The sequence below is a fragment of the Vombatus ursinus genome, unplaced genomic scaffold (genome assembly GCF_900497805.2).
Source record: "Vombatus ursinus unplaced genomic scaffold, bare-nosed wombat genome assembly UNPS02003292.1, whole genome shotgun sequence".
NCBI classification, from domain to species: Eukaryota; Metazoa; Chordata; class Mammalia; order Diprotodontia; family Vombatidae; genus Vombatus; species Vombatus ursinus.
This window is the reverse complement of record NW_020943070.1, coordinates 5,386,195-5,412,106: the sequence shown is the minus strand read 5'-3', so window position 1 is coordinate 5,412,106 and position 25,912 is coordinate 5,386,195. Positions and strand designations below refer to the sequence as shown.

Here is a 25,912-nt window from a genome sequence, read left to right as displayed (position 1 = left end):
CCAAAACAATGATTATAAGTCCCATTTTGCAGATGAGGAAACTGGTGCAGAGAAAGGTTAAGTGACTTGCCCAGAGTCACCCTGCTAGTGTCTGAGGTACAATTTTAACTCAGGTCTTCTGGACTCCAGGTTCAGCGCTCCATGCCCTGTGGTGCCCTCTAGGGGAGGAGGCAGGTTCAGAAAGGTTGAATCACTTGACTATGAGCGGCACCTCTCATAAGGGTCAGAGGTGGGATCCTATAGCTTTAAAAGATAGAAGGCATCTTACAGGTCACTGAGTCCAGTTCTTTGATTTAACGGAAGAGGCAACTGAGGCCGAGAGAGCTGGATTGGCTTTCTCGGGGTCAACAGCTAAGATATGTTTGAGGTGGAATTTGAGCCCAGGTCTTTCTGACTCTAGGTGCAACACCCCTCCTCCATGCTGCCTCTCTCTGTATTCACTTGGTTGTGTATCTCTGGACACGGAGGGAACGGCCTGACCGGACTGTCCGATACTGGCCAAACCCACCTCGAGTCCAGCTTATCTGGGCTGGGGTTGGGATGCACTGAGCTCTGCCCTATCCCTGGGGATTCACCCTGAGATGCTACTTCACACAGAACATTTTCAAGGTTAATAGATCGAAAAAAGTGACCTACTTTTAGGCCATTTGTGTAAATTTTTAGTCTGTCGTTCCTGATGTGTGGTTATTTCCAACTTTAGGATTAACGTTCCGCTAGAGTTTCTTTAAAAAACCCAGCCTCGCCAAGGCACTGATGCTCAGAGGCAGCCTCTGAGAGGGAACAGATGGGATGTCTACAGTGCCCCTCCTCCTCTGCTCTGCTGAGCCAAAGCGCCCCATCATGGAAGACTCAGATCCAGGCTGCCCCCTGCCCCCTGCCACAGACCCTTCTTCTGCAGCTCTGGCCCTGGGGCAGACCTCGTCCTTCACTGGGGTACTGAGAACAAGCTGCCTGCCCTCATGGGCTGGTCCATGGGGCCTGTCCAGACCACACAGTAAACTCCTTTGCTCACAGATAGGTCTTTACCTTGCTGTATGTCACTTGGGGGGGGGTGGGGAACGTAAGGACAGAATGTCAGCGCTGAGGGGGAGACCTTAGAACAGGGAGTGTCAGAGGTGGGAGGGGCCTTAGAACAGGGAATGTCAGAGCTGGGAGGGGTCTTAGAACAGGGAGTGTCAGGGCTGGCAGAAGCCTTAGAACAGGGAGTGTCAGAGCTGGGAGGGGCCTCAGAACAGGGAATGTCAGAGCTGGAGAGGGGGCCCTTAGAACAAGAAATGTCAGAGCTGAGAGAGGCCTTAGAACAGGAAGTGTCAGAGCTGGGTGGGGGGGGGCCCTTAGGAAGAACTGGGAGGGGCCTTAGAGCAGGGAGTGTCAGAGCTGGGGAGGGGGGCCCTTAGAGCAAGGAATGTCAGAACTGGACAGGGCCTTAGAACAGGGGATGTTAGAGTTGGGAGGGGCCTCAGAACAGGGAGTGTCAGAGCTGGGAGGGGCCTCAGAACAGGGAGTGTCAGAGCTGGGAGGGGCCTCAGAACAGGGAGTGTCAGAGCTGGGAGGGGCCCTGGGACAGAGAATAGTAGAACAAAGAATTTTAGAATTGGAAGACACTTGAAAATACAGAACATTAGAACTGGAAGAAACCTTAGAGGTCAACTAGTCCTACAGCCTCTTGTTACAGATGAGGAAGCCGAGGCACAGAGAAGGTCAATTCTTTGCGCAAGACCCTCCTGTTAATGAAGAGCTGTCTCTGGTTTCATCAAATTGAATGACAGAGGCCACTAGGTGGCGCCAGAGTGCCCTGAATGCTGGACAGGGACCCAGAAGACCTGATTTCCAAGCCAGTCTTAGATGCTTGTTAGCTGGGTGAACCTAAGGAAGTCATTGAACTCTTGTCTGCCTCAGTTTCCTCATCTGTAAAATAGGGATAATGATAACACCTCCCTCCCAGGGTTCTTGTGAAGATGAAAGTGGGATGATATTTGTAAAGTGCTTTGCAAACCTTAAAGCCACCTCTAACTGCCAGCTAGGTTAACGTAATTAGCAGAAAACATGCACCATGTATTGGTCTTTCACCAAAAGACATTAAATGCCTTTGCTATTCTAACAACAATCGTTCTGTGGAAGTGGGAAAGCTGAAGCTGGCACATAGGCAACCAGCTACCAAATGGTCAGGGGGAGGCTGCCAGGGCAGGCCTGTGGGGGCCTGACTCTGTGACCATCTTTATCGCTTCTCTGGACCAATCCTTTAGCAGGCTAGCTGCAGCGGTGCTTGTGAGCCAAAGGAGGATGGTAGAATCAGAACATCGGAGCTACAAGGCCCTTAGTGGCCACTGGGGCTGACTTCCTCCTTTTACATGTGAAGGAAACTAAGGCCCCAAGAGGGGAAGCATCAGGCTTGTAGTTACCCAGCTAGCTAGTGGCATTACTAGGACTTTGAACCGAGGACTACTAACCTTCCCTTGCCCCAAAGTCCTTTGCTCTTTCCCTGACCCCCTGCTGCCTCTCTGTCCTTCATTTGTCAACCTTTAAGGGTGGCCAGCACCCCCTGGGCACCTCCTGAGGGCTTGGGCACAGTCTCAAGAGAAGCCAAGCATAGCAAGAAGCTTCTCTGAGAAAAACAAGCAAACAATCTAGGAGCACAGGGTGGCCGGGAGTCCCAAGAAAAGCACGCTGGGAGAGCTCACAAGAGAAGAAGCCAGACATCTGCAAGGCCTCCTGTTTCATTTCCCAAATCCCTGTAGCTGCTGGATGAACCTCATGCCTCCTGGGAAACAGAGATGCCAGGATGGATCTGTCTTGCTGCTTTGATTGGAGAGGCCATTCCTTAAAGAGACAGCAGTGATCCATATCATAAAACACTGCCTAAATTTTTAATATGATTGATTTGAGCATAACAGAAGCCAATTTAGCCTGGATGAGGAAAGACAAGGCCCCACTGGGCAGAGAGTCTCACAGCTGCCCTGAAAGGGTTCTGAGTAAGGCAGGGGCCAGATGACCCTCAGTGAGGAAGGTACCTTCCCTCAAGGCACTGTCCTTGAAGCCTCTGGGTGGGTGGGATGGGAAAAGGGCAGCAGAAAGGAGTGACTTGGTGTCCTGGAGGGCAGAGGATCCAGGTTCAAATTCTGACCCTGCCATTATTATCTGAGCCCCTGGGGTTTCTTTAAGATGCAGGGGCTGGGATCAATGGCCTCTGAAGTTCCTTCCAGATATAAATCTAGGATCCTATGACTTCTGGATTGAAGCCAGAATTTATCAGATCGAACCCTAGCTCTGCTGTTTCTTTAGCTGTGGGACCTTAGTCAAAAACCCCATTTGCAGCCTCAGTTTCACCATCTTTAAAATGGGATTTGTTGTTGAGTCACTCTAACTCTCTGTGACCCCATATGAGATTTTCTTGGCACAGACAGTGGTTTGCCATTTCCTTCTCCAGCTCATTTTACAGATGAGGAAACTGAGGCAAAGAGGGTTAAGTGACTTGCCCAGGGTCACACAGCCAGTAACTGTCTGAGGCCAGATTTAAACTCAGGTATTCCTGATTCCAGGCCTCTGCATTCTATCCACTTAGCCACCTAGCTGCCCTTAAAATGGGAAAGATGATCTCTAATATTCCTTCTGGCTTTACCTCTAGGGTCGTTGTAAGTTTTGTTTTTAAAACTGCTACTGGTCTGGGTTGGATTCAATGTCCCCAGAAGTCAAGAGCTCTTAGCCTCAAAGCATCATAGATTTGGAGCTGGAGGGGATTTCAAGGACAGAGGTCCATAGATTTAGTGTTGGAAGGGACCTTACAAATCATCTCATCCAACTGTCTCATTTGCCTTTTTTTTTTTTTTTTTTTTGGTGAGGCAATCAGGGTTAAGTGACTTGCCCAGGGTCACACAGCTAGTAAGTGTCAAGTGTCTGAGTGCAGATTTGAACTCAGGTTCTCCTGACTTCAAGGCCAGAGCTCTATCCACTGTGCCATCTAGCTGCCCCAAATCTATTTTTTTTAAAAATTTTAGGCAGTTGGGGTTAAGTGACTTGCCCAGGGTCACACAGCTAGTAAGTATCAAGTGTCTGAGTCCAGATTTGAACTCAGGTCCTCCTGACTTCAAGGCCAGCGCTCTATCCACTGTGCCACCTAGCTGCCCCCAACTGTCTCATTTGATATTAAAGCCCAGAGGGGTACAGTGACTTGCCTGAGGTCACACAGCTAGGAAGTATTGGAAGTAGTATCCCAAACTTCATTTTCTGACTCTGAATCTATTGTACCAAGCTGCCCGCTCCCCTGGGAATCCCTGCCATAGAATCCTAGATTGTCAGAGTGGGAAGGGACCTTTGAGGGCATCTAGTGCAATGATTTTGCAGATGAGGAAACTGAGGTTCAGAGAGGGAGATGACTTGCCCAAGAGCATACTGCTGGTCAGTGGAATAGCAGGGATTCGATGCCTGCCCTTTTGATTCCTGACCTCATGCTCTCTCTCTGCTTTCTTAGGATCCCAGGTTTGTAGTCTTAGCAAGGAACCTTAGAGTCAGCTCATCCACGTAAGCCCACTCTGGTCCCTTCCAGCTCTGGCAACCTAGGATTTGATGAGAGGGGAGTAGGCAGCTGGATTCGGCCACACTGGGTTCGGAGTCAGAAAACGTGGGTTGGGATGCCACCCCTAAAGCTTGCTTGCTGTGGCACCTCAGAGGTTAAATAGCTCACCCATGGCTGCCCAGGTTTAGGGGGTAGACTCGGTTTCAAAAAGGGTGGTGAACTCAAAGGGCTGGACACGCCCCTTGAAGCCAGACCCCATGGTTTAGGGGATGAAGTTTCCCTGCTGTTAACTGAAGGCTTGGCACACAGGCCAAATGGCTGGCAGGAAAGAATGATCCCTCTTTGCTTTTTCCCCATGGCTATCCCCAGACGGAGAGCTTCACATAGGTGTGGTCCGAGGACACTGGCCTCCTGGCATTCCTCAAGTTCCATGCATTTTCCTTGGCTCTCCCCTAGGCCTGGAATTCTCTTCCTCCTCACGTAAGATTCTTAGCTCCCTTGGCTTCCTTCAGGTCTCAGTTAAGATCACACCTTCTGCAAGAAGCCTTTTCTGGTCTTCCTTAATGTTTGTGCCTTCCCTCTGTGATGATCCAATTTATCCTGCCTATGTCTTGTTTGTACATAGTTAGATTTTTTTGTCATCTCTTCCATTAGACTGGCAATTCCTTGAGGACAGGGGTTGTGTTTGGTCTTTCTTGGTATCTCCAGCACTTGGCACAATGCCTGACACATAGTAAGCATTTAATAAATCCTTGCAGACTTGACTCAACTTAATCTAACGGGCAGTGGGGCTATTATCTGAGTGGTACTTTTAAATTAAATTACATTAACATTTTTAATATAACTGTCATGGGGCTGCACTTGGGCACTTCTCCTAGAGCTGGGCATCCATTCTGGTCTCCAGCTAAAGGACATGTATGACATAGCATCTCCTAATTGGTCACTTGGTCCCTAGGCCTGGGGTTACGGTGAAGATGACTCAGCCAGGAGGAGTTGCCCACTCAATAGGCCATCAGAGAGCAAACAGCTTTATTTCTCTTCTACTTTGGCTCTTTTCCAGCCTTTCCCTTTAAATTCTAGTGGCAGGGGACAGAAAAATTTTCTCCCTCTCACCCAGTGGTAATGGTGGCCTGGCCCACAACTCAGGTTTATAGCAATGAGAACAGTTTGCTTAGGTGAAACAGAGAGTCTGACTGCTTTCTTCTACGTTCATGTTTCTTCCTGGGCACAGGTCTGCAAACAGCAACCAGCCGTCCTGAGCAATGCATATTCTCAGCCTTGGTGGTGACTACCTTGTGAATGCAAGCATTCCTGAGCTCCTGAATTAATTCTGGCCACCCAGCATGAGGTGTTTCCTCAAACTACATTGCTTCTTAGCGGGCAAGGTGACTGCCAGTCAGATCATCCTGAACTTAAAAGGAGTAAAGAGCCATCCCTGACTGGCCAGCAGAGGTGGAACTTAGGAATTGCTCAGATAAGTGGAGGTCTAAGGTGAATGTCTCCTCAGCAGTCTTACACCACACCTTTGCCTTTGGGAAAGATTATAATGATGGGGATGGGTTATGGCTGTATGTTTTAATTAGGTATCTGTTAATGAATGCTTATGGATCTTTTTCTGCTTTAAGCATTTCTTTTGTGGTTGAGACAATGAAAAAAGCTCTCTTATACCCAATAAGTATTGCATATTTAGTATCTTTTCTAGAAAGTGCTCTTTATGAGGAGGTCCTAGACCTAAGCATTGTTGAGAGTTGCGGGTCAGCATGCTGTGGTCCTTGGGCCAAATTCAGCCCATTAGATTCTAAGCTGTACAAAAACAGGAGATGGGCTGGATTTGGCCATTGGGGGGAAGTTTTCTGACTCGTGGTTTAGAAATTTTCCCTGGAGTTCTAATTTAGGGAAGGGGCATAAATCGCCAAAGAGATGAGAAAAGCCTGACTCCTCTTTTGGTGAACCCAGGATGAATTTGGGCCCTGTGTGAGTGCAGAACACAGGGCCCTTGTGGGAAAGGGCTTTCCGAGGTCACATCTCATGACCTGGTCCATATTTGTCCTACTTTTGGAGCTAGCTTGTTTGTCCTAGATTTGGGTAAGTTCAGAATTCCATTTGGAATGCTCCGATGTTTTTCAGTGATAGAAATGGTATACCTTATGTGTCACAGGTACCCACTGGAAATATTTCGTTAGGACCTCCACCTGTATTTCCTTGTGAATTGGAAGAGATCTAGTGAAGAAATGTATGGGAGGAATTTTCACCATGGATTGTTTGATTTATCACAAGAAGGTAAGGGACTGAATTCTAAGTTTTGTTATGAAGACACCTTATGATCTGGGACCTCATTTGGGACTATAAATTACTTTCCCTTCAAGAAAAGAACTATTTTTTTTCTTTTTTTCCCTTTTGCTAGGGTTGTTTTTATAATTTTAATTTTGTTTTCTCCTAATTATTTTGGGTTGGGACAGACACTACAAAGCAACAGGCAGGAGATGATCTATGAGAACTTGGTAAAATGTTGTTTGCTTATTATGTTTGTATAGTTTTGTAAATGGGGTTAAGTATAATCTCCAGACCCACCAGGCAGGGTAGGTTTTGGGCCTCACAACAGTGTGTTAACTTCGGGATTTTTAAAAAAAACAACGCTGAATAGAATGCTGGAACTCTTGGCATGGCATTCACGTGACCATTAAGAATCGTACCACATGGGCTCTGGTGAGACTCTTTAGTTCAAGGCACTGTAGGAAGCACATAAAAGAATGTTGGGGCTTCCCTATTCAGGGTTGGGAATATGGGCAAATGGCCCCCAATGCCCCAGATGATCTGATGGCAACATTATCGAATATAATGGGAATGAACGAAGTTGGACATCACCAGTGTGTTACAGTGTAGTGTTATTTCTTGAGTCAGAGGACCTGGATTTAAATTCTGATTCTGCCATTGACTTCCTTATGTGAACTTAGAAAGGTCACAGCCTCATTTCCAATGTTAATGCCTTTAATATGTTTTTCCTTGTCTTACTCTTCCCCCTTATTTTATCCTTTGGAGCATCAGATCCTGGAAGACAGGGACCTGTTCATTTTGTCTTTGTATATCCAGAGCCTGACACAGTACCTGGCACATAGTAGGTTGGTTAAATTGAATTAGGTTTCAGCTTTCTTTCCTAAAATGATGAGGCTGGCAGAGACAGCCTCCCTAGCTCTTAGTCTATCTTGATGACAATGTCATAGCCATGTTTTCGGAGTCAAGATCCAAAGCTTTCTCCACTATCTTGCTTTCCAGGAAATCTTTGGCGTACTGCATTTTTAACTGAACAAGACATTTCCTCAGGTTCTCAACATGTTTTCTCTTGATAAATGTATTTCTCAAAGCTGCCATAGAGATTTTTCCTAAAGTACAAGTCTGACCACACCACTCTCCTATTCAATAAACTCGATTGGCTCCCTATTACCTCTAGGAACAAATATAAACCCTCTGTTTGTAATTTAATCTGGCCCCATTCTACCTTTCCAGTCTCATTACCTATCAATCTTCTTCATATACTCTATAGTCCAAACAAATCAACCTTCTTGCTGTTTCTTATATGCAGGACTTCATCTCTCATTTCTGCCCCTATGCACTGGCATCCCTCATGCCTGGAATGCCCTCCCTCTTTATCGCTGCCTCTTAGAATTCTTCACCTCCTTCAAGAATCAGCTCAAGCACCATCTTCAGCATGAAGCCTTTCCTTGTCATGCTGGCCACTAGTATCCTCCCCAGCCAAGTCACCTTGAATCTGGTCTGTATATCTTATATCCATGCATGCGGTCTCCCTGATTCAATGGAAGTTCCTTGAGGGACACATCTGGCACATAATAGGAGCTTGAGGAATGCTTAATTGATTAATTAATTGATTAACCAATGGCTGATTGGTGGCCCAGGTCATAAATTATGTCAAAACTTCATTTTGGCTTTGATAGTTTTTTCCTCTAAAACTCTCATCCTCTTTTTTCTTTTTTATGTCACTTTTATTTTAAGTCCCTTTTTTCAATTCTTAAGCATTTATTTTCTCCCCCTCCCAATTTCTCCCCTACCTCCATTGCAAAAAACAAACAAACAAAATCCAACCTTGCCCTTTTCTCCTTAGTGGAATGGTTAGAGAGAGAGATAGGTGCTTCAGCCCACTGTGCCTGGCATGTGGAAGGTGCTTAATAAATGGATCTTGACAACTTGATTGTTGGTTGATCCAAGAAGGAAGGATTAAAGCTTCTCCTTTTTCAGATTCCTCATTCACTTTGAGGTTTACAAAGCACTTTCTCCTCCATCATTTACTGAACCAGTCAGTGCAAGGCTAGCATTTCCATTTACAGATGAGGAAACTGAGGTACAGATGGTTTGAGTGACTCGTCCAAGGTCACACAGAAAGGCTACGAGTACCCTCCCTAAATCATGGGCCGGAAGGGACTTAAGCGTCCATCCAATAGGACCCCCTTAGTTACAAATAAAGAAACTGACCACACAGATCCGGTCATAGACCCACAGACAGAAAGGACCTCAGAGACCACCCAGCCCTACTCCCTCATTTTACAGATGACAACACGGAGTTCCCTGAAGTTACGTGACCTGACCAGGATCACACATCAAAGCATGCGTTTGATCATGGTCTTCTGGCACTGCCACATACCCAAAGCTTGGCTCCATTGGATTTGCTCAGAGCCCTTAGTAAGAGCTGACCTCTGATTCTAATTCTGGAAGTGGGGTTCTCCTGCAGAGATCCAAGATGACTGGGTGGAGCACCCATACCCCCACGATTGAGAGGAAGAGGCAGTGCACTTACGGAGGAAATACTCTGCTGTGTCGGCTTCATAATCTGCATCCTCAGGGAAGTGATCAATTTGCTTACACAGACCTTTAAAATTCCCTGCAAAACAAGGAAGGAGAAAGCAAATGAGTATATCCAGAGCACCAGGGACCCTAGCTCCCACTTGTCTCTTTCTGTCTTCATTGCCTCTTAAAAACCCATCGCCCCCTCCCCTCAAAGAACAATCCTCAAACCTTCCCCTTGGTTCATGCAGGCATCGGGCAGTCCAGGACCCGGGGCCCTGGGAGAGACTTTAAGGGTCCGGCTTCTATGCTTAGAGCTCTCCTCCTGGGGGTTATCTGTGCCTTGATTAGCAGGAAGAGTTTTTATCCCGGTCTGAGGACTGTCACTGAAGCGACAATGAAGCCCTAGTCAACTCGATGTAGCTGATGCCGTGAATTCTCTGTTGTTGTGAACGGTGAGGGAGGCAGGGTGGCTAAGCTGGGGACCAGGAAGGGCAGCACTTGTGCTAGTAGTCCCGAGGTGAGGGGGTCTACTGTGATGTCTTTCTCCCATTCTGAGACAGTCTGCAGGCCATAGATGAAAGCACCTCAGGGCTAGGGGTTTGCAAAGTGGCCTCTATGCAGTGGCAACTGAGCTGATTATGTTGGCAGGAGGCAGGGCGAGATCACCAGGTGAAATCTCTTCCTGGAAGATCAGTGCGCCTCTCTGATGTTTCTGAGCAGATTTTCTTTGTTGCCTGTTTGTGTTTTTCTGTGTTGTATGTGTCTCTGGGTAAGTCTCTTGCAAAGGACTGTGTTCTAAGATGCCTGAAGTCTCAGGCACATGAAACATCTAAGGGTTTGGATGATGATGACTCTATCACAAAGTCTTAAAAAATTAAAAAAATTTTAGTTCTAGATTCTCCCCTTTTCTCTACCTCCCTCCCCAACCCATAAAGAAGGCAGGAAAAATGATATGAAGTCATGCTAAACGTATTTCCACATTAGCCATGTTCTGGGGGAAAAAACAAGAGAAAGAGAAAAACAAAAGCTTCAGTCTGCACTCTGAGACCATCAGTTCTCTATCTGCAGGATCACAAAGTCTTTGGTAACTCTGTCTGAGACTTGTTTTCTGTTGTTCTGCTGGTCAGAGGTCACAGGACCCTAACAACGGTTGAGGAATGGGATGGAGAGGTTATTCAAATCCTCCAGTTATGAGAATTACCATACAGATATTCGTGAACAATTAAAAATCTTAGAGTAACAACAAAACATATTAACATGGAAATGTCACTGAATGCTCATTCAAGTCTTATAGCCATATCCTGCCTCACCCAGACAAATGTCATTCGGCAATAATATCATTGCTAAGGTATAACTGAATCCTACTGTAATGCCATTGGATTGATTGCCTTGTATGCAAAGGAGATAATTCCATGAACTATAGAAATAACCATCCCCTGAAATAGGCTGTTTCACCTACAATTGGGTTTTGTGGGACTAATTAGAAGTGTTAAATAGGGTGAGGTTATATCAGATCCTACTATGTGCCATATACTGTGTTAGATCCCAAGGATCCTCAATCTGAAAGGGGAGATGAAAAAGGCACATAAATCACTTTGAAAAATAAATTGTGAAAATATATTTAGTTTATATATATGCTTGTATAATGTAAACATTTATATAATAATGTGTGCATATTACTATATATAATTGTATTATATTAACTGGGCTGGGCTGAACTATATTATATATGTGTATACACACACACTTATTATATATGTATACACATACACACATATATACAATAAAAGCCATGAGAGGCAGTATGGTATAGTGGATAGAAAGCTGGCCTCAGAGTCAGGGAGACCTGGGTTTGAATCCTGCTTGACACACAGGAAATCAAAGAAAGCTTCATGGAGGAGGTGGCATTTGATCTGGGTCTTGAAGGTTATATGGGACTTTAACTGGTCTAGACTAGGGGGAGGACATTCCAGGCCTAGAAAACAGGATAAGCGGAGGCTGCCTAACGTCAGAAAAGTGTGAGATGTGTTCGTGCAACAGTGAGTGCACAGGTTTGACTGGAGTAGAGTATATAAAGGAGCAGCTAGGTGGCGCCACAGTGCACAGAGCACCAGGCCTAGAGTCAGAAGGACCTGAGTTCAAATGCAGTCTCAGACACTTGCTAACTGGGTGACCCTGGGCAAGTCACTTAACCCCGACTGCCTCAGTTTCCTCATCTATAAAATGAGCTGGAGAAGGAAATGGCAAACCGCTCTAGTATCTTTGCTGAGAAAACCCCAAATGGGGTCACAAAAGAGTCAGACATGACTGAGAATGATTAAACAGCAACAAAGAGGTGTAGCTAAAGCTGTAAATGCCAGCTGGATACAGATTGTGAAGGCCTGTGGAAATCAGGTTTAAGCATTTGGACTTTATTTGGTAGGAAATAGGGAGCTATCAGAGGTGTTGAAGCATGATCACATCTGTGTAATTTGGCAGGGTGGCCTAGATGGAATTGGGAGAAGCCTGGAGGCAGGGAGACAGTTTAGCATGGTATTGCAACAGTCCAAAAAAGAAAAAAAGTCTAGGGAGGTTGTGACTCCAATTGCAATAGTCCAAAAAACTAGAAAAAAAAAAGGCCAAAACAATATCCATCATAAATGTAATAATGTTGATAAAAAGATTGTGTAAGTATAATGACCAGTTTTAGCCTTGGGGCAGAGATAAAGAAATGCACCTCCCTCCTTTCCTTGGAAAAGTGAGGGATGATGGTGGCAGATTGTCACAGGTGCCGTTAGATGGGCTGTTTGCTTGTCGGATGAGAAGGTTTATAGGGTGGCCATATGCAGAAATACATCCACCTGAAATAGACTGAAGTGTAAAAAACCCAAGAGGCATCAATAGAACTTTGGATTTTAAAAAAATAATGAAGGCTTCTTCCCTGACTTAGCTTGGTGGACACGGGAGAGGGAAGGAGATCGATATGAGAAATTCTGTCCAGAGAGAATCAACAGGCCTTAGTAACAGGTTGGGTGGGGATGAAGGAGAGGGGAGACAGCAGAGTGACCGCAAGGATCTGACCCTGGGTCACTAGGAGGACAGACAAACACCCGATTCCTTGAGGGAGGAGACTTGAATTTTTGTCTTTGTCTCACTGTGCTGAGCACAGTGCCTGGCCCATAATATCTGCTTAACTACTCACTCACTCACTCAATCAATAGGCGTTCCTCAAGTCTAGGACATTCTATGTTCCCAACTCTGGATGTTTTCACTGCTGTCCCTCTTTATGTTCTCTCCTTTAGGACTCAGCTCAGGTCACACCTTCTATAAAAGACCTTGCAGCCTGTCCCCTCTGAGGTTACCTGCCATCTCTTCTGTCTGTCTTGTATTCCAAGTTCACTCTTTCATTAGATTGTAAGCTCTTTGAGGGCAGGGACCCTCATTTTTTTTTCTTTTCTTTCTATCTCCATTGCTTAGTTCAGGGCCTGACATTTAGAAAGTGGTTAATAATGCTTGTTGACTGACTCACTAATTACCAAGTACTGGGATTCAAAGACCAAAAAATAATTAAATAAAACTTAAAATAAAAATTAAATAAAAAATTTGGAACTGAAGGTAACCTCAGAAGACTTAGGGTGCAACCCTCCCATTTTACAGATGAGGATGCCCAGAGACATTAAGAAACTTGCCCAGGATCAAACAGCTAGTAAGTGTCTCAGGCAGGATTTGAGCCCAGGCTTTCCTGACTCCAAGTCTGGCACTCTAACCATCATACCTTGCTGTCTCTCATAGGCAGGTCGGGTAAGAACTCACCCAGGGTGCTACCCAAAGACACCTAACTAGGTGCTAAGGTCAGTTGTGTTTATTTGCTGAAGGGTTCACTTTCTATGCTAGCTAAAAACTGGAAATAAAGTGAGTTCCCCTCCATTGGTGAATGACTGAACATTGTGGTTCATGAAAATAATTGAACATTATTGCATGGTAAGGAATGACCAGTAGGGACAGTTCAGACAAACACAGGAAGACTTAGATGACCTGATGCAGTATGAAGGAAGCACAGTCAGGAAAGCAACATATTCAATGTCCACAGTGATATTAACGTAAAGTGTAATAAGATGCAACCCAATGCTGGGTAATTACAATGACCCAGCTTGGCCTTGGAGAAGAGATGAAAAAATGACTTTTCTCCTTTTATTGGTGAGGTAGGGGGGCTAGGGAGGGTACAACTCACCCAAGGTCAGGCTGCTAACCAAGATTTGGTCTGTGGTCCTCTCATTCCTAATTCAGCTCTAAAAACATGCATCTCAAAACATGATTCTGAGAAGGGGTCCTCAGGCTTCACCAGACTGACTTCGACAGGAGTCCAGGACACCAAAAAAGTCAAGAACCCTTGTCCTACGTCAATTCACATTTTTAAAGCACTTACAGCTTTACACAGTATACTTTCCTCCTGACAACTTTAGAGGTAGATGATATGAGTGTACTCTCTCCATTTTACAGATGTAAATACTAAGACTCAGCAAGTTTAGACTATCTGTCCAGGATCGTACATTTAAGTGTCAGGAGTTGGGCCTTGAATTCAGAGGTTTTTTCTTTTCTTCTTTTTGGTGAGGCAATCGGGGTGAAGTGACTTGCCCAGGGTCACACAGCTAGTAAGTGTCAAGTATCTGAGGGCAGATTTGAACTCAGGTCCTCCTGACTCCAAGGCTGGAGCTCTATCCACAGTGCCACCTAGCTGCCCCGAATTCAGGGTTTTTGATTCTAAGGCCAGCGCCCTCTCCATGGTACCAAGCCTTCTAATCTAGGCTGCCTCCTCCCAGATACCACATTCTTCCTGCCGACACGTGGCTTGCCTCAGGAATTGAGAACAATTTAGAAAATCTTATGGTGACCACCCTGGTAGCTGGTGCCTCCAACCAAACATGTATTAGAATGACTTTGGAATTACAGGTCCAGGAGAGAATGACAGTGAGAAAGCAGCCTTCACCAGCCAGCCATTTCTCTAAGAGACAGCTTGGCCTCTCTCCTTGACTCTGGCTCTAGGGAAGAGGTGGTCAGACATTCTCAGGGACTCACAGGAATGGCTTACTGGCTTGCCTGATTAGGATAGGCAAACAGATACAAGCGATTCTCTGTCAACCAACCCATCAGCCAATAAGCCTAATGAAAATAAAATCCCTGAGGTCCTTTACACAGACCCTCCAACTAACTCCCAGCATCCTGCTAGAGCTGGGCACAGGCTGAGCTGATGTGGAAAGCTCAGAGACGGCTTCTTTGGCAAGCCAGTTGCTGCTGCTGCCAGGGACAAACCATTTCAAGACAGGAAATTTCAGCTTGCATGTATCAAGTAGCTTAAGAGGAGGTTTCATCAGCTTTGTAAAAACCGTGTTAATATCCCACAATACCAACTGCTGCCTCCTTTCTTTGTGGTACAATGAGCTGCTCATAGAAACCTGATCATTAGCAGTGGGCCAGACGTTGGTTTATTTCCTCCATATTCATGAAAAGCTGAAAGAGCTGCTGAATGAGCTCCCGTGGAGGACGTGTGTGTAACGCACACTGAGGTCGGCCGAGGGGGCAATCAAGTAATTTTTTTAAGTGGGGGCAAATGAAGGGGTTCGCTTGGTTGGCTTACTCTGCACTCAGGCGCTTTCTATCTCAGAGCCATTTGGTAGGGCACAATGGTCCAGTGCCTGTCACATAGTAGGTGCTTAACCAATGATGGTTGATTGATTGATTGATTGAGGAGAGAACTGGCTTTGGGGTGGGGTGAGGACCTGAGTCTGCTGGGTGACTGACTCTAGGCTACTCAATTACTTACAAGCTACTGGAATCTTCTCTGGGCTTCAGAGGAGTAGCCTCTGGGGTTATTTTGTTATTTTATGACAACTCCTATTTCTACAAAGAACTTTGACATTCTCGATGCGATTTTTTGACAACAGCCCCATTACTTATCAGCCCAAGTATCATTACCCAACACATACAGTATAATATGATAATATCATTATCATTATATTATATTATAATATCAGTATCATTACCCAACGCATATAATATAATATGATAAACATTCATTAAGTGCCTACTGTGTGCCAGCCACCGTACTAAGGGATGGGGATACAAATAAAGTTCCTGCCCTCAAGTTTACAGTCTAACAAGGCAAGACAATACATGATATGCAAAAGGATGCTGAAAAGGGTGGGGAGGTGTGCCAGATCTCCAAATGCCAACCATTTTATAGATGAGGAGACTGAGGATTGGAGAGGTTAAATGATATATCAAGGGTCATGCTGCTAGGATGTATCACAGCCTGAATTTGAACCCAAGTCCTTTCTTAACCTAGGTTCAGAGCTCTTTTTGCTACACCACTATTGGAGTGGATGAATCTCTAATCCTGTGATTTACAAGGGACTTCGAGGATAGAGTGCCAGATCTGAATTCAAATCTAGTCTTAGACACTTACTAGCTGTGTGACCTTGGGTAAATCACTTAACCCTGTTTGCCTCAGTTTCCTCATCTGTAAAATGAGCTGGGGAAGGAAATGGCAAACCACTCCAGTATCTTTGCCAAGAAAATCCTAAATGGGGTCATGAAGAGTTGGACATGACTCGTGAACAGTGATTCACGAGAGACTCTTTTGTCCTCTAATGCTCTGTATGCTAATCCTTATTATTGTAGTTTGTCCTTCCTTCTGGAAGAGGACCATGGCATCAGGAAGGTGAAGCCATGACTTGCAAGTGAATTGGATGTAAGTGAGGGAGGGCTGTGCAAAGTTACTAGTCTCACTTTCTCCCCCACAGCCATCTGGGTCCAGTGGCCACATATAGATCAGGACGACTGGAGATGGGCTGATTCTAGCACCACTTCTTCCAGGAAGCCTTTTGGGATTACTGCAGCCCTCAGACTTTTGATTTGCTCCTCCTCTGAACACTGGCATCACACAATGGGGTTGCCAAGCATTTTCTGATTGTTCTGCTTGTGTGGGAGCAGAGATTGTATCATGTACTTCTCTGTCATCTCCCCTTCCCAGACTCTTCTCCTCTCATACCTAGCACCCGGCACCATGCTAGGCACATGGTAGCTGTTCAACTGATCTTATCCATTGATGGAAGTGCAACCCTCTGTGACAGAAGTCAACAAGACTTCATACTGTGGCTGGGATTAGTTGTGACCCCAGGGAACCCAGCTAGAAGAAACTCACCTTACTTGTTTGGAGGAGGTTTATTAATGAAATAAAGGTACCTTGAAATCATAAGGAAGTAGCCAATGCAAAATGTCATCAATTAAAAGGAATTTGCTACTTTGGGATCCGTAACATGTTTGAAGGTGGTTGGTTTCCTTTCATCTCTTTTCATCTTGTCACTTTTTTCCCCTCAAAAACTTTTAATGGGGGGCAGCTAGGTGGTGCAGTGGATAGAGTGCTGGAGTCAGGAGGACCTGAGTTCAAATCCGGCCTCAGACACTTGACACTTACTAGACTTACCCTGGGCAAGTCACTTAACCCCATTGCCTAGCCAAAAAACAAAAAACAAAAAACAAACAAACAAAAAAAAACTTTCAATGGTTCCCCACTCCCTACTGAAGAAAGTTCTAACTGCCTGACCTGAAATGAAAGCATTACCCTTGCCTCTGTCCCCCAAGCTCCCAGGCTCTGGTTCATATTTGACTTTTCTCTCTCCCTCTCTCCACACATCCGATTCCTTTTGACTCCTGTCAATTAGGTAAATTCCAGTCTTTTCCTTCTCTAATCTTTCCTTTCTACCCTGATACCAAGATCATCTTCTTAATGCATAGGTTTGATAATGGCACTCTTCTGCTCAAAATCCTGCACTGGCTCCCTATTGTCTGCAGAATAAAGTTCCAATTCCTTAACCTGGTATTCAAAGCCTTTCACAATCCAGTTCTAGTCTTCTCTTGTACCAATCCCCTTGCCAGACATATTCCTCAGAATCATTTCACCCTCTCCCATTTCTGAGCATTTGTATTTTCTCATGCCTGGAATGATTTACTGATATCGCTGTCCCCCAATACACACATGTGCTAGTTGAAATTCTTTTCCTTCTTCAAGACTCAGCTCAGGTATCTCTTCCATGTAGCCTTCTCTGCTCCTCCAACCTAGAAGTCATTCTTCCCTCTTTTAACTTCCCTTCACTTCCTTCACATCTCAGCTAAAGTCCCCCCTTCTGCAAGAAGTCTTTCTCGGTCCCTCTCAAGGCTTGTGCCTTCCCCTTGAGATGACCTTTGTTTTATCCCACCTGGCTCTTGTCTGTGCATACCTGTTTGCATTTTTTTCTCCCCCATTAGACCATGAGCTCCTAGAGGGCAGGACTATCTTTTGCCTTGCTTTGTATCCCTTGCCCTTAGTACATTTTCCAGCCCAAAGTAAGCCCTTCATAAAAACGTATTGGCTTGACTTTCTCATCCCAATCTGTCTGACCGCCCTCACGTGCTTAATCGTATGCCAACTTCATCATGGGGTCATAGATCTAGAGCTGAAAAAGACAATCCCTTCCAGTCCCACCACTTCATTTTACAGATGGGGAAACTGATGTGCAGAGGTAAATAATAATAATTAACAATTAGTCAACACATTAAGATATATATGTAATTTAATCTCATTTGTTATAGATTCTATATGAAATCACTCTAAAATATACACACATGCATATGTGTGATATCTATATCCATATGTCCAAATCCATATCTATCTATCATCTACGTATGTCTGTCATCTGATCCTCACAGCAACCCTGTGCTATTGTTATACCCCTTTTACGGCTAAGGAAACTGAGGCCCTGAGAGATGAATTACCCAGGGTGCACCGGGGCCAAGCAGAGGAGCTAGGATTTGTTTGGCCTTCTGGATTCAGACCCACTTCCCTCTCTGCTGAACTGTGCCACCTTTCCTTGAGGTCCCAGGTACCCAGATTTTGGCTCTGTACAAAGAAGATCTAGGGATGGCCAGATGCGCACAAAAGAGAGCTCCTTGTTACCAGTTGTGTTCTGGCAGAGGAGAAGAGATTATTATGATTCTAGAAAAAGTGAGAAGGTATTAGTGTTGCTTCAGCCTGGGAAAAAATAATCTTGGACTTAATTTTTACCAAAAAAAAGTGAGAGAGAATAGGAATAATTATTGATCCCTTTGCTTACTTTTCCATCCCTATCCAATCTTTAGGGGACTCATCTGTACAGCATCCGGGGCATCCTTGATGAAAGCATGAGAAGGGTACAGGCAGGCTTTTACAAAGGGCATTTCATGGCCTGGGCCGCTAGGGGGCACCATAGTGCACAAAGCACCGTGTCTGGAATCAGGGAGACTCCTCTCCCTCAGTTCAAATCCGGCCTCAGACAATTCCTAGCTGTGTGGCCGTGGGCAAGTCACTTGACCCTGTTTGCCTCAGTTTCCTCATCTGGAAAATGAGCTGGAGAAGAAAATGGCAAACCACCCCAGTATCTTTGCTAAGAAAACTCCAAATGGGGTCACAAAGAATCTGACATGACTGAACAATAGCAATATTCCATAGCCCAAGGGGGTGCTGGTAAGCGTTTAATAACCAACTCCCTAAAAACATGTAGGCGTGATATATTTTTCAGTTTAATTTTCATCATTAACATTTCCTCCATCACTTTCTTAAGCCTAGACAATCAACAAAACAATAAACCAAATCCTCACTTGAATCATTTGCCAGTTTTCAAAATATAAATGCTCACACTTTTCAGTTTCGACAATTTGCTCTTTAGGAGTGGTTCAAGGCAAAAGAGACCAATGAAAGCTCCTCCCAGTCAGTGTGTTGTGACAATTTGGGATCATGAAATAAATATTTTAATCAACGGATCCTATCTGAGATGATCTCTGAAGGTAATTCGCTCCTAAGTACGGAGAGAGATTCTTGGGGCCTTTCATGAATCAGGATTTAGGATCACGGATCTAGGGCAACATGGCACCCGTAGAAGTCATCCAGTTCATCCTCCTCCATTTTACACATGAGGAAACTGAAGCTAAGAAAAGTGAGGTGATTTGTCTAGAGTCTTATAGCTAGGGAGTGTCTGAGGTGTGATTGGAACCTAGGTTTTCCTGATTCCATCTACTACACACCAAGCTTTCTCTCAATTAAGGGAAGGTTTTCTTCTGTTTGGGGAAAGCTGAGACTGATTGTAGGAGCTGGTTGGAAGATGTGAGAATGCGTGAGGGAGAGGGGATGATTCCTTGAGAAAGTACCAGAGTAGATGGGTTTCAGAGCAGAGAAAGGGGGAGTGGGTCTTGGGGAGGACTAGAAGAGCCTGGTCTTCTGTGTCCAGGGAAGAAGAGGAGAGAGTGGGTGATGTTGTTGAGACATTCCCAGGGACAGCTGGGAGCAGCTGAGGGAGGGCGGGCCAGATGGCTTTCAGTCTGTTCAGAAGAAGGGGCTGGGGGTAGGGGTGTGAATGGGGGCCAGAGGAAGGCAGGAGCTTAGAATCTAACCAGGGGAACAGGGCAGACAAACCAGGAAGGATAGGAATGAGATGGGGGCAGATGAGAGACCCAGGCAAGAAGACCCTTTAGTTGGGGAATTGAGCATATCTTCATGATGCTTCTCTTCCCTCTCTATTGGCTTATTTCCTACTACCTACAAAGATGCCCATGTCTTTCCCATTTTGGAAAAAAAACCACTCACTTGATCCTTCCCTCCCTAACTATCTTTCTGTGTCCTCTCTCCCTATCACTCTGTGTCCTCTCTGTCTTCTGCCCTTTGGAGCCAAACACCTCCAGAATAGGTGCTTCTACTTTCTCTCTTCTCCTTTCCTTCTTAACCCCTTACAATCTGGCTTCCACCCTCATCATCCCACTGAAATGGCTCTCAGAAGTTACTAATGGTCTCTTAGTGGCCAAATGTAATGGCCTTTTCTCAATCCTCATTCTCCCTGACCTCCCTGCAGCCTTTGACACTGTTGATCACTCTCTCCTCCTTCATACTCCCTTATTTCTAGGTTTTTGAGACACCTCTCTCCTGGTTCTCCTCCTACCTTTCTGACCGCTCTTTCTCAGTCTGCTTTGCTGGATTGTCATACAGATCATGCCCTCTAACTGTAGGTGTCCCTTAGGGTTCTGTCCTGGGTCCTCTTCTGTTCTCTCTCTATACTATCTCCCTTGATGAGCTCATCAACTCCCATGGATTTAATGACCACCTCTATGCTGATGATTCTCAAATCTACTTATTCTACCCCAACCTCTCTGCTCACCTCTGATCTCCCATCTCCAACTGTCTTTCAGATATCTCAAGCTGGATGTCCAGTAGATGTCTTAAACTCAACATCTTTACAACTGAACTCATTATCTCTCCCCCTAAACCCTCCCCCTCCTTCCTTCCCTATTACTTAGAGGGCAACACCATTCCCCAATCCCCCAGGCTCACTCTGGGAGTCGTCTTGGATGCTCATTCTCTCTCGCCCCCAATTCCAAACTGTTGCCAAGGCGTGTCCGTTTCACCTCTGCAAAATCTCTCAAATATGTTCCCTTGTCTCTTCTGACACTACTCCCACCCTGGCTCAGACCCTCATCATCTCATGCCTGGACTATTATAATAACCTGCTGGTGGGGTCTGTCTGCTTCAAGTCTCTCCCCACTCCAATCCATCCTCTATTCAGCCACCAAAGTGATTTTCCTAGTGTAGGTCTGACCATGTCACCCCCCTCCCTAACTCAATAAACTTCGTTGGCTCCCGATTGCCTCCAGGATCAAATATAAAATCCTCTGTTAGCTGTTTAAAGTCCTTCATGACCTAGCCCCCTGTTAGATTTCCAGTCTTCTTATACCTTATTCCCCACTACATACTCTTTGATCCAACAACCCTGGGCTCCTTGCTGTTCCGTGAACAAGACATTATTTGTTGGTTCTGGTCATTTTCTCTGCCGAGAATGTTATGCCTCCTCATCTCCCCCTATTGCTTTCTCTGGCTTCACTTAAGTACACCTAGAATCCCATCTTTCCCAGGAAGGTTTTCCCAATCCCTTTTAACTCTAGGGTTTTTCCTCTCAATAATTTTCTGTTTATCCTGTCTCCAGCTTGTTTTGTACATATTCATTTGCTTGTTGTCTCCCTTATTAGCTGTAAGCTCCTTGAGGGCAGGGACTGTCTTTTGCCTCTTTTTTTTTTTTTATCCTCAGTGCTTAGCATAGTGACTGGAACACAGTAGGTGCTTAATAAATGTTTATTGATTGACTGATTGATGAAACCCCAATGTGATCAATTAGGAAATTCATCCCATAGAATGTAAGCTCCTTCATTTTTGTCCTTGCATCCCTGGCACCCAGTACACAGTAGGTACTTAATAAATGCTTATTGACTGCTCCAGGAAATGGAGTTCTAACCACTTGAGTTTAACTACCTCCCCCAACTAGCAAAAGTTCTATCACAGTATAAGTGATGACCTATTCTCTAATAGAATAGAATGTTGGAGCTCATATCTCTGCTGTCTCAAGAGAGAGACTTTCGGAATAGCAAGAGAATTGACCCTCCTATGAATCTGTGCAAGCCATATAACCTCTCTCAGGCACTGGCCCAGTGAAAAGAGGATGAAATTTGAAGTCTGAGGACCTGGGTTCAAATTCTAGCTCTGTCACTCCCTGTGTGACCTTGGACGTGTCATTTGCCCCTCTGGGTCTCAGTTTCCACATCTTCAAAATCATAGAATTGGGCTAGATGGCTTCCGAGATAAATTGAGATAGTAATTGAAAGCACTTTGCAATCTTAAAGGACTACATAAATGCTAACTGTTAACAACAATAATAATTATTATTCTGATCCTTTCCAGCCTGGACTATGTTACTGATAAGTTGGTGATAGGTATGGGTGGATAGGATAGTGTTTCCCTACTGGGAGTTTACTACTATGGGACGCAATCTTTCCTTTCCCTGTTAAATGGAAAGCTTGTCTCTGCCTGAAAGGAGTTTGAATTCTGCTTGGGCTGGAGTACCGTCCACCTCGCTGGATCTCAGGGCACCTTCTCTCCTTAATCTGTTTTCTTCACTTTTCTTTCCTTCCTTCTCTCCCTCCAAATCATTGACTTACAGAGTCTCTGAGACGGGACCTCAAAGATTATCTAATCCAACCTCTCATTTTACAGATGAGGAAACTGAGGCCTCAGGGAATTATAGGCTCACAGATGCAGAGCAGGAGGGGATCCCTCCCTGACCAAGAATCCCTCCTTCACCATGTCCCACAAGGGGGCATCTAGCCTCTAAATGGCCTGGGATAGTGGACCCACTCCTGACAGTGATGCTCATTTCTACCTCTCCTCCCTCCTTTTCTCTGAATCCCAGGATCTCAGAGTTGGAAGGGACCTCAGGGTCCAACCTCTAGTTGAGCAGGGATCTCTTCCATAATGTCACTAATAAGTGGTCCTAGGGTCATGGAGCTAGAGAGGGCCTTAAAGGCCAGCTAGTACAATCCCTTCATTTCACAGATGAGGAAACTGAGGCCCGGAGAAGGGAAATGACTTCCCCAAGGTTACAAAAGAGTCAGTTAGTCAGTCAACTAATATTTATTTAGTCTCATCTACATGCCAGGCACTGTGCTAAGCACTCAGGAAACTGAGGTTCAGATAAATGAATGAATTGCCCAGATCCTCATTGCTGATATGTCAGAGATGAGATTTGAACCCAGGGCTTCCTGACTCAAAGTTTGACACTCTACTCACTATGCCATGCTGCCTCTGGTGGAGTTCCTCGTACCCCCTGCCCCCCAAGTGATTAGGAACTTTTCTTTTCTCCTCTATTCCTCCTCTTTTCTTATCCCCTTTTCTTCTCTCTTCCCTTCCTCCTCTGTTTCTTATTTAATCACAGAATCTCAGCGCGGGGGTCAGGGAGGACATGGTCGTCTCCTTCAATCCCTCCTGCATCCCCTTAGACAAATGAATGATGAGAGCCGACAACAGTCATATAAACAGTGTAGCAGGTAATGAATGGAATCATTGGCCTTCTCAGTTGCAGGTCTCTAGCCATTGTCGGAGAGCCCTATGCCCACGTTTCCCCAGCTAGATAATCAGCCCTGGCTGGTATTCTGGGTGCTGCAGTGACTGCATTTTTACTGTGGATAAAACAGCACTGCTTTATACAGGAAGTCACAGGAACAGGATAAAACAGAGAAAGAGAAGTGAGTTACCCCTCCAGGCTCTCTGGTTTCCTTCCTTCCTCCCTCCCTCCTTTCCTTCCTTCATTTCTTTCTTCCTTCTTTCCTTCCTTCCTTTCTCCCTCCTTCCCTCCCTCCTTTCTTTCTTCCTTCATTCCAAAATGCTGTCCTCACAATGATCCTGGATGGTAGGCAATGCAAAGAGTGTTAACGCCGTTTTACAGGTGAAGAGACTGAGGCTCCCATTCTGGTACCATGATAAAGTGAAGTGATGGTTCAATTTATACAGTAAAAGCTAGAATTTGAACCCAGGTATTTTCTAATTTTCTTTGTGACTTTGGGCAAGTCATTTCCTCACTTTGGGCTTCCATTTTCCTCTCTGCAAATTGCAGGGGCTGAGTTAGTTCCTGTCAAGATGTCAAACATCTAAGCTGATGTTCTTTCAAGTACAGGCATTCTCTGTCTTGAGGTCTCCTCTAGGCTTGCTATCTATGTTCCCTCCCAACTCTGCTATTCCCTGTTCTATTGTCCCTCCCACCTCTGACATTCCTTGTTCTTAAGACTCTCCTAGCTCTGACATCCTTTCTCCTATGATCCCTCCAAGCTTTTGTTCCAAGTGTGTCACTCTCCCTAGTGGTTTTCAGGAGTTTCCAAGGGAGCTTTTAGACAAAACTGAAATGAGATTCTTCCTTTCTTCTTCAGCCGTGAGAAAAGAGTTCAGCTCTCCCAGTCTGACGACCACCATCAGGTCTCGGCAATGACCACAGGTGTCAGGGGTCTCTGGCAGCCCTGAGGCATAGGGAGGATTGAAGGGGAACAGGGAGAAGAAGGAGAAGAAAAATGTGCTCACAGTTTGATCAGTCCATGGTGGAACCAGTTACCTGAGAGTGAACTCCTTGTCAATGAAGGGGTTCAAGCAGAGGCAAATTAGTACCTGTTGGGGATGCTGTGGAAGGTCTCCCTGTATTAGATAGAGATTAGGTGACACCTGAGGTCCCTTCCCATTCTATAATTCTATTTCCCCAAATGATTTCCTTTCTACTACCTCATTTGTCCTTGTGATGGAGGTGGGGTAGGAATTATTTTGTCCATTTTACGGATGAGCAAATTAAGGTTACGTTAGACAATAGAAGAGACTTTCCCAAGGTTACACAGTGATAGTGTAGATCTAGAGCTGGAAGCAAAACAAAGCCTATCATTTTACCCATGAGGAAACTGAGGCATGGAATGGTTAAGTGACTTGCACAAGGTCCCACAGTTTTTTTTTTTTTTTTTTGGCGAGGCAATTGGGGTTAAGTGACTTGTCCAGAGTCACACAGCTAGTGAGTGTTATGTTTTTGAGGCCAGATTTGAACTCAGGTCCTCCTGACTCCAGGGGTGGTGCTCTATTCACTGCTCCACCTAGTTGCCCCACAGCTAAGTTTTTTGAGGTAGAATTTGAACCTAGGTCTTCCTGACTCCAACCAGTACCCTATCCACTATGTCTGAATCAGAGCTATGCTACTTCCTATGGGTTTGACCTTGGGTAAGTTGCTTCACTTCCTGGGACTCAATTTCCTCATCTATGTAATGGAGTTGGACCAGATGATCTCTGAGGTTCTTCCAGCTCTAAAGCCAGATCCTACAATAAAGTGGGTCCTTGATCCATTCAGAATTATTTTTGCTCCAGTTGAAAACATTCCTACTTATAGCTGTGGAGGCATAAGACCCAAAGCAAAAATATGCGATAATGTATAAAAGTATCTGAGAGGTATGAGCTTTGTGAGGTCTGAGGAGAAAGGTTGTTATTTCTTGAGGGATCAGTAAAAGTTTTCTGTAGATTGAGTTTGACTTGGGCTTTTAAGGAAGAGTAGTAATTCAATAGGCAAGAACTGGAGGAAGGGCATGCAGGGTGTAGAGAAAGAGATGAACAAAGTCGTGAAGGTGGGAAAATTCAAATGAAGTTCAGGGAACAGCAAACAGTTGGCTTTAATGTAGAGTGCCTAGAGGGAAGTAACATAAGACAAAGCTGGAAAGGTATGGGGGTACCAGATCCTTGAGAGCCTTGAATGCCAGACAAAGCAATTTGAACTCTATTCAGTAGGTGATAGGGAGCTATTTGAGAAGAGTGAAACGACCAGATCTTTATGCATATATAAGTCAGAACAGGGTATGAAGGATGGGTTGGAGGGGGAAAGAGTGGAGGCTGCATTGGTGAAACCCAACTTTTCTTGGGGGAATGTTGGTCAGTTTTAGGAATTTTTCCGTGGTTTGGCTGACAAAATTTTTTCTACCCACAAAAATGCGACCTTTTTTTTTTTAACATCTTAAAAAAACTGACCTCCATTTGCTTCCCCAAGAAGAATCCTGTTACCATATGGTGACATCTCAACTGGAATGGAACCCAAGTGAAACCCTTAGGAATTTGGCCAAGTCTACCTGAGGGCATCCCTCTCTAATGCGGCTGTCTGCTCTGTCACATCATATGCATCAAAGATTGCCCACACCTCACGTCAGGCACTCTTCCCACTCCCACAC

The 25,912-nt window shown here is 45.1% G+C and overlaps 1 protein-coding gene across 1 annotated transcript in view; it reads right to left on the bottom strand.

Moving 5' to 3' along the window:
- The window catches only part of CACNG2 (calcium voltage-gated channel auxiliary subunit gamma 2), a 153,198-nt gene that overhangs the window by 12,173 nt on the left and 115,113 nt on the right, over positions 1-25,912 (bottom strand). Inside the window, exon 2 of the mRNA XM_027871930.1 lies at positions 9,321-9,404. Coding sequence (XP_027727731.1) covers positions 9,321-9,404 — 84 coding nt within the window. The remainder of the gene's footprint in view (positions 1-9,320; positions 9,405-25,912) is intronic.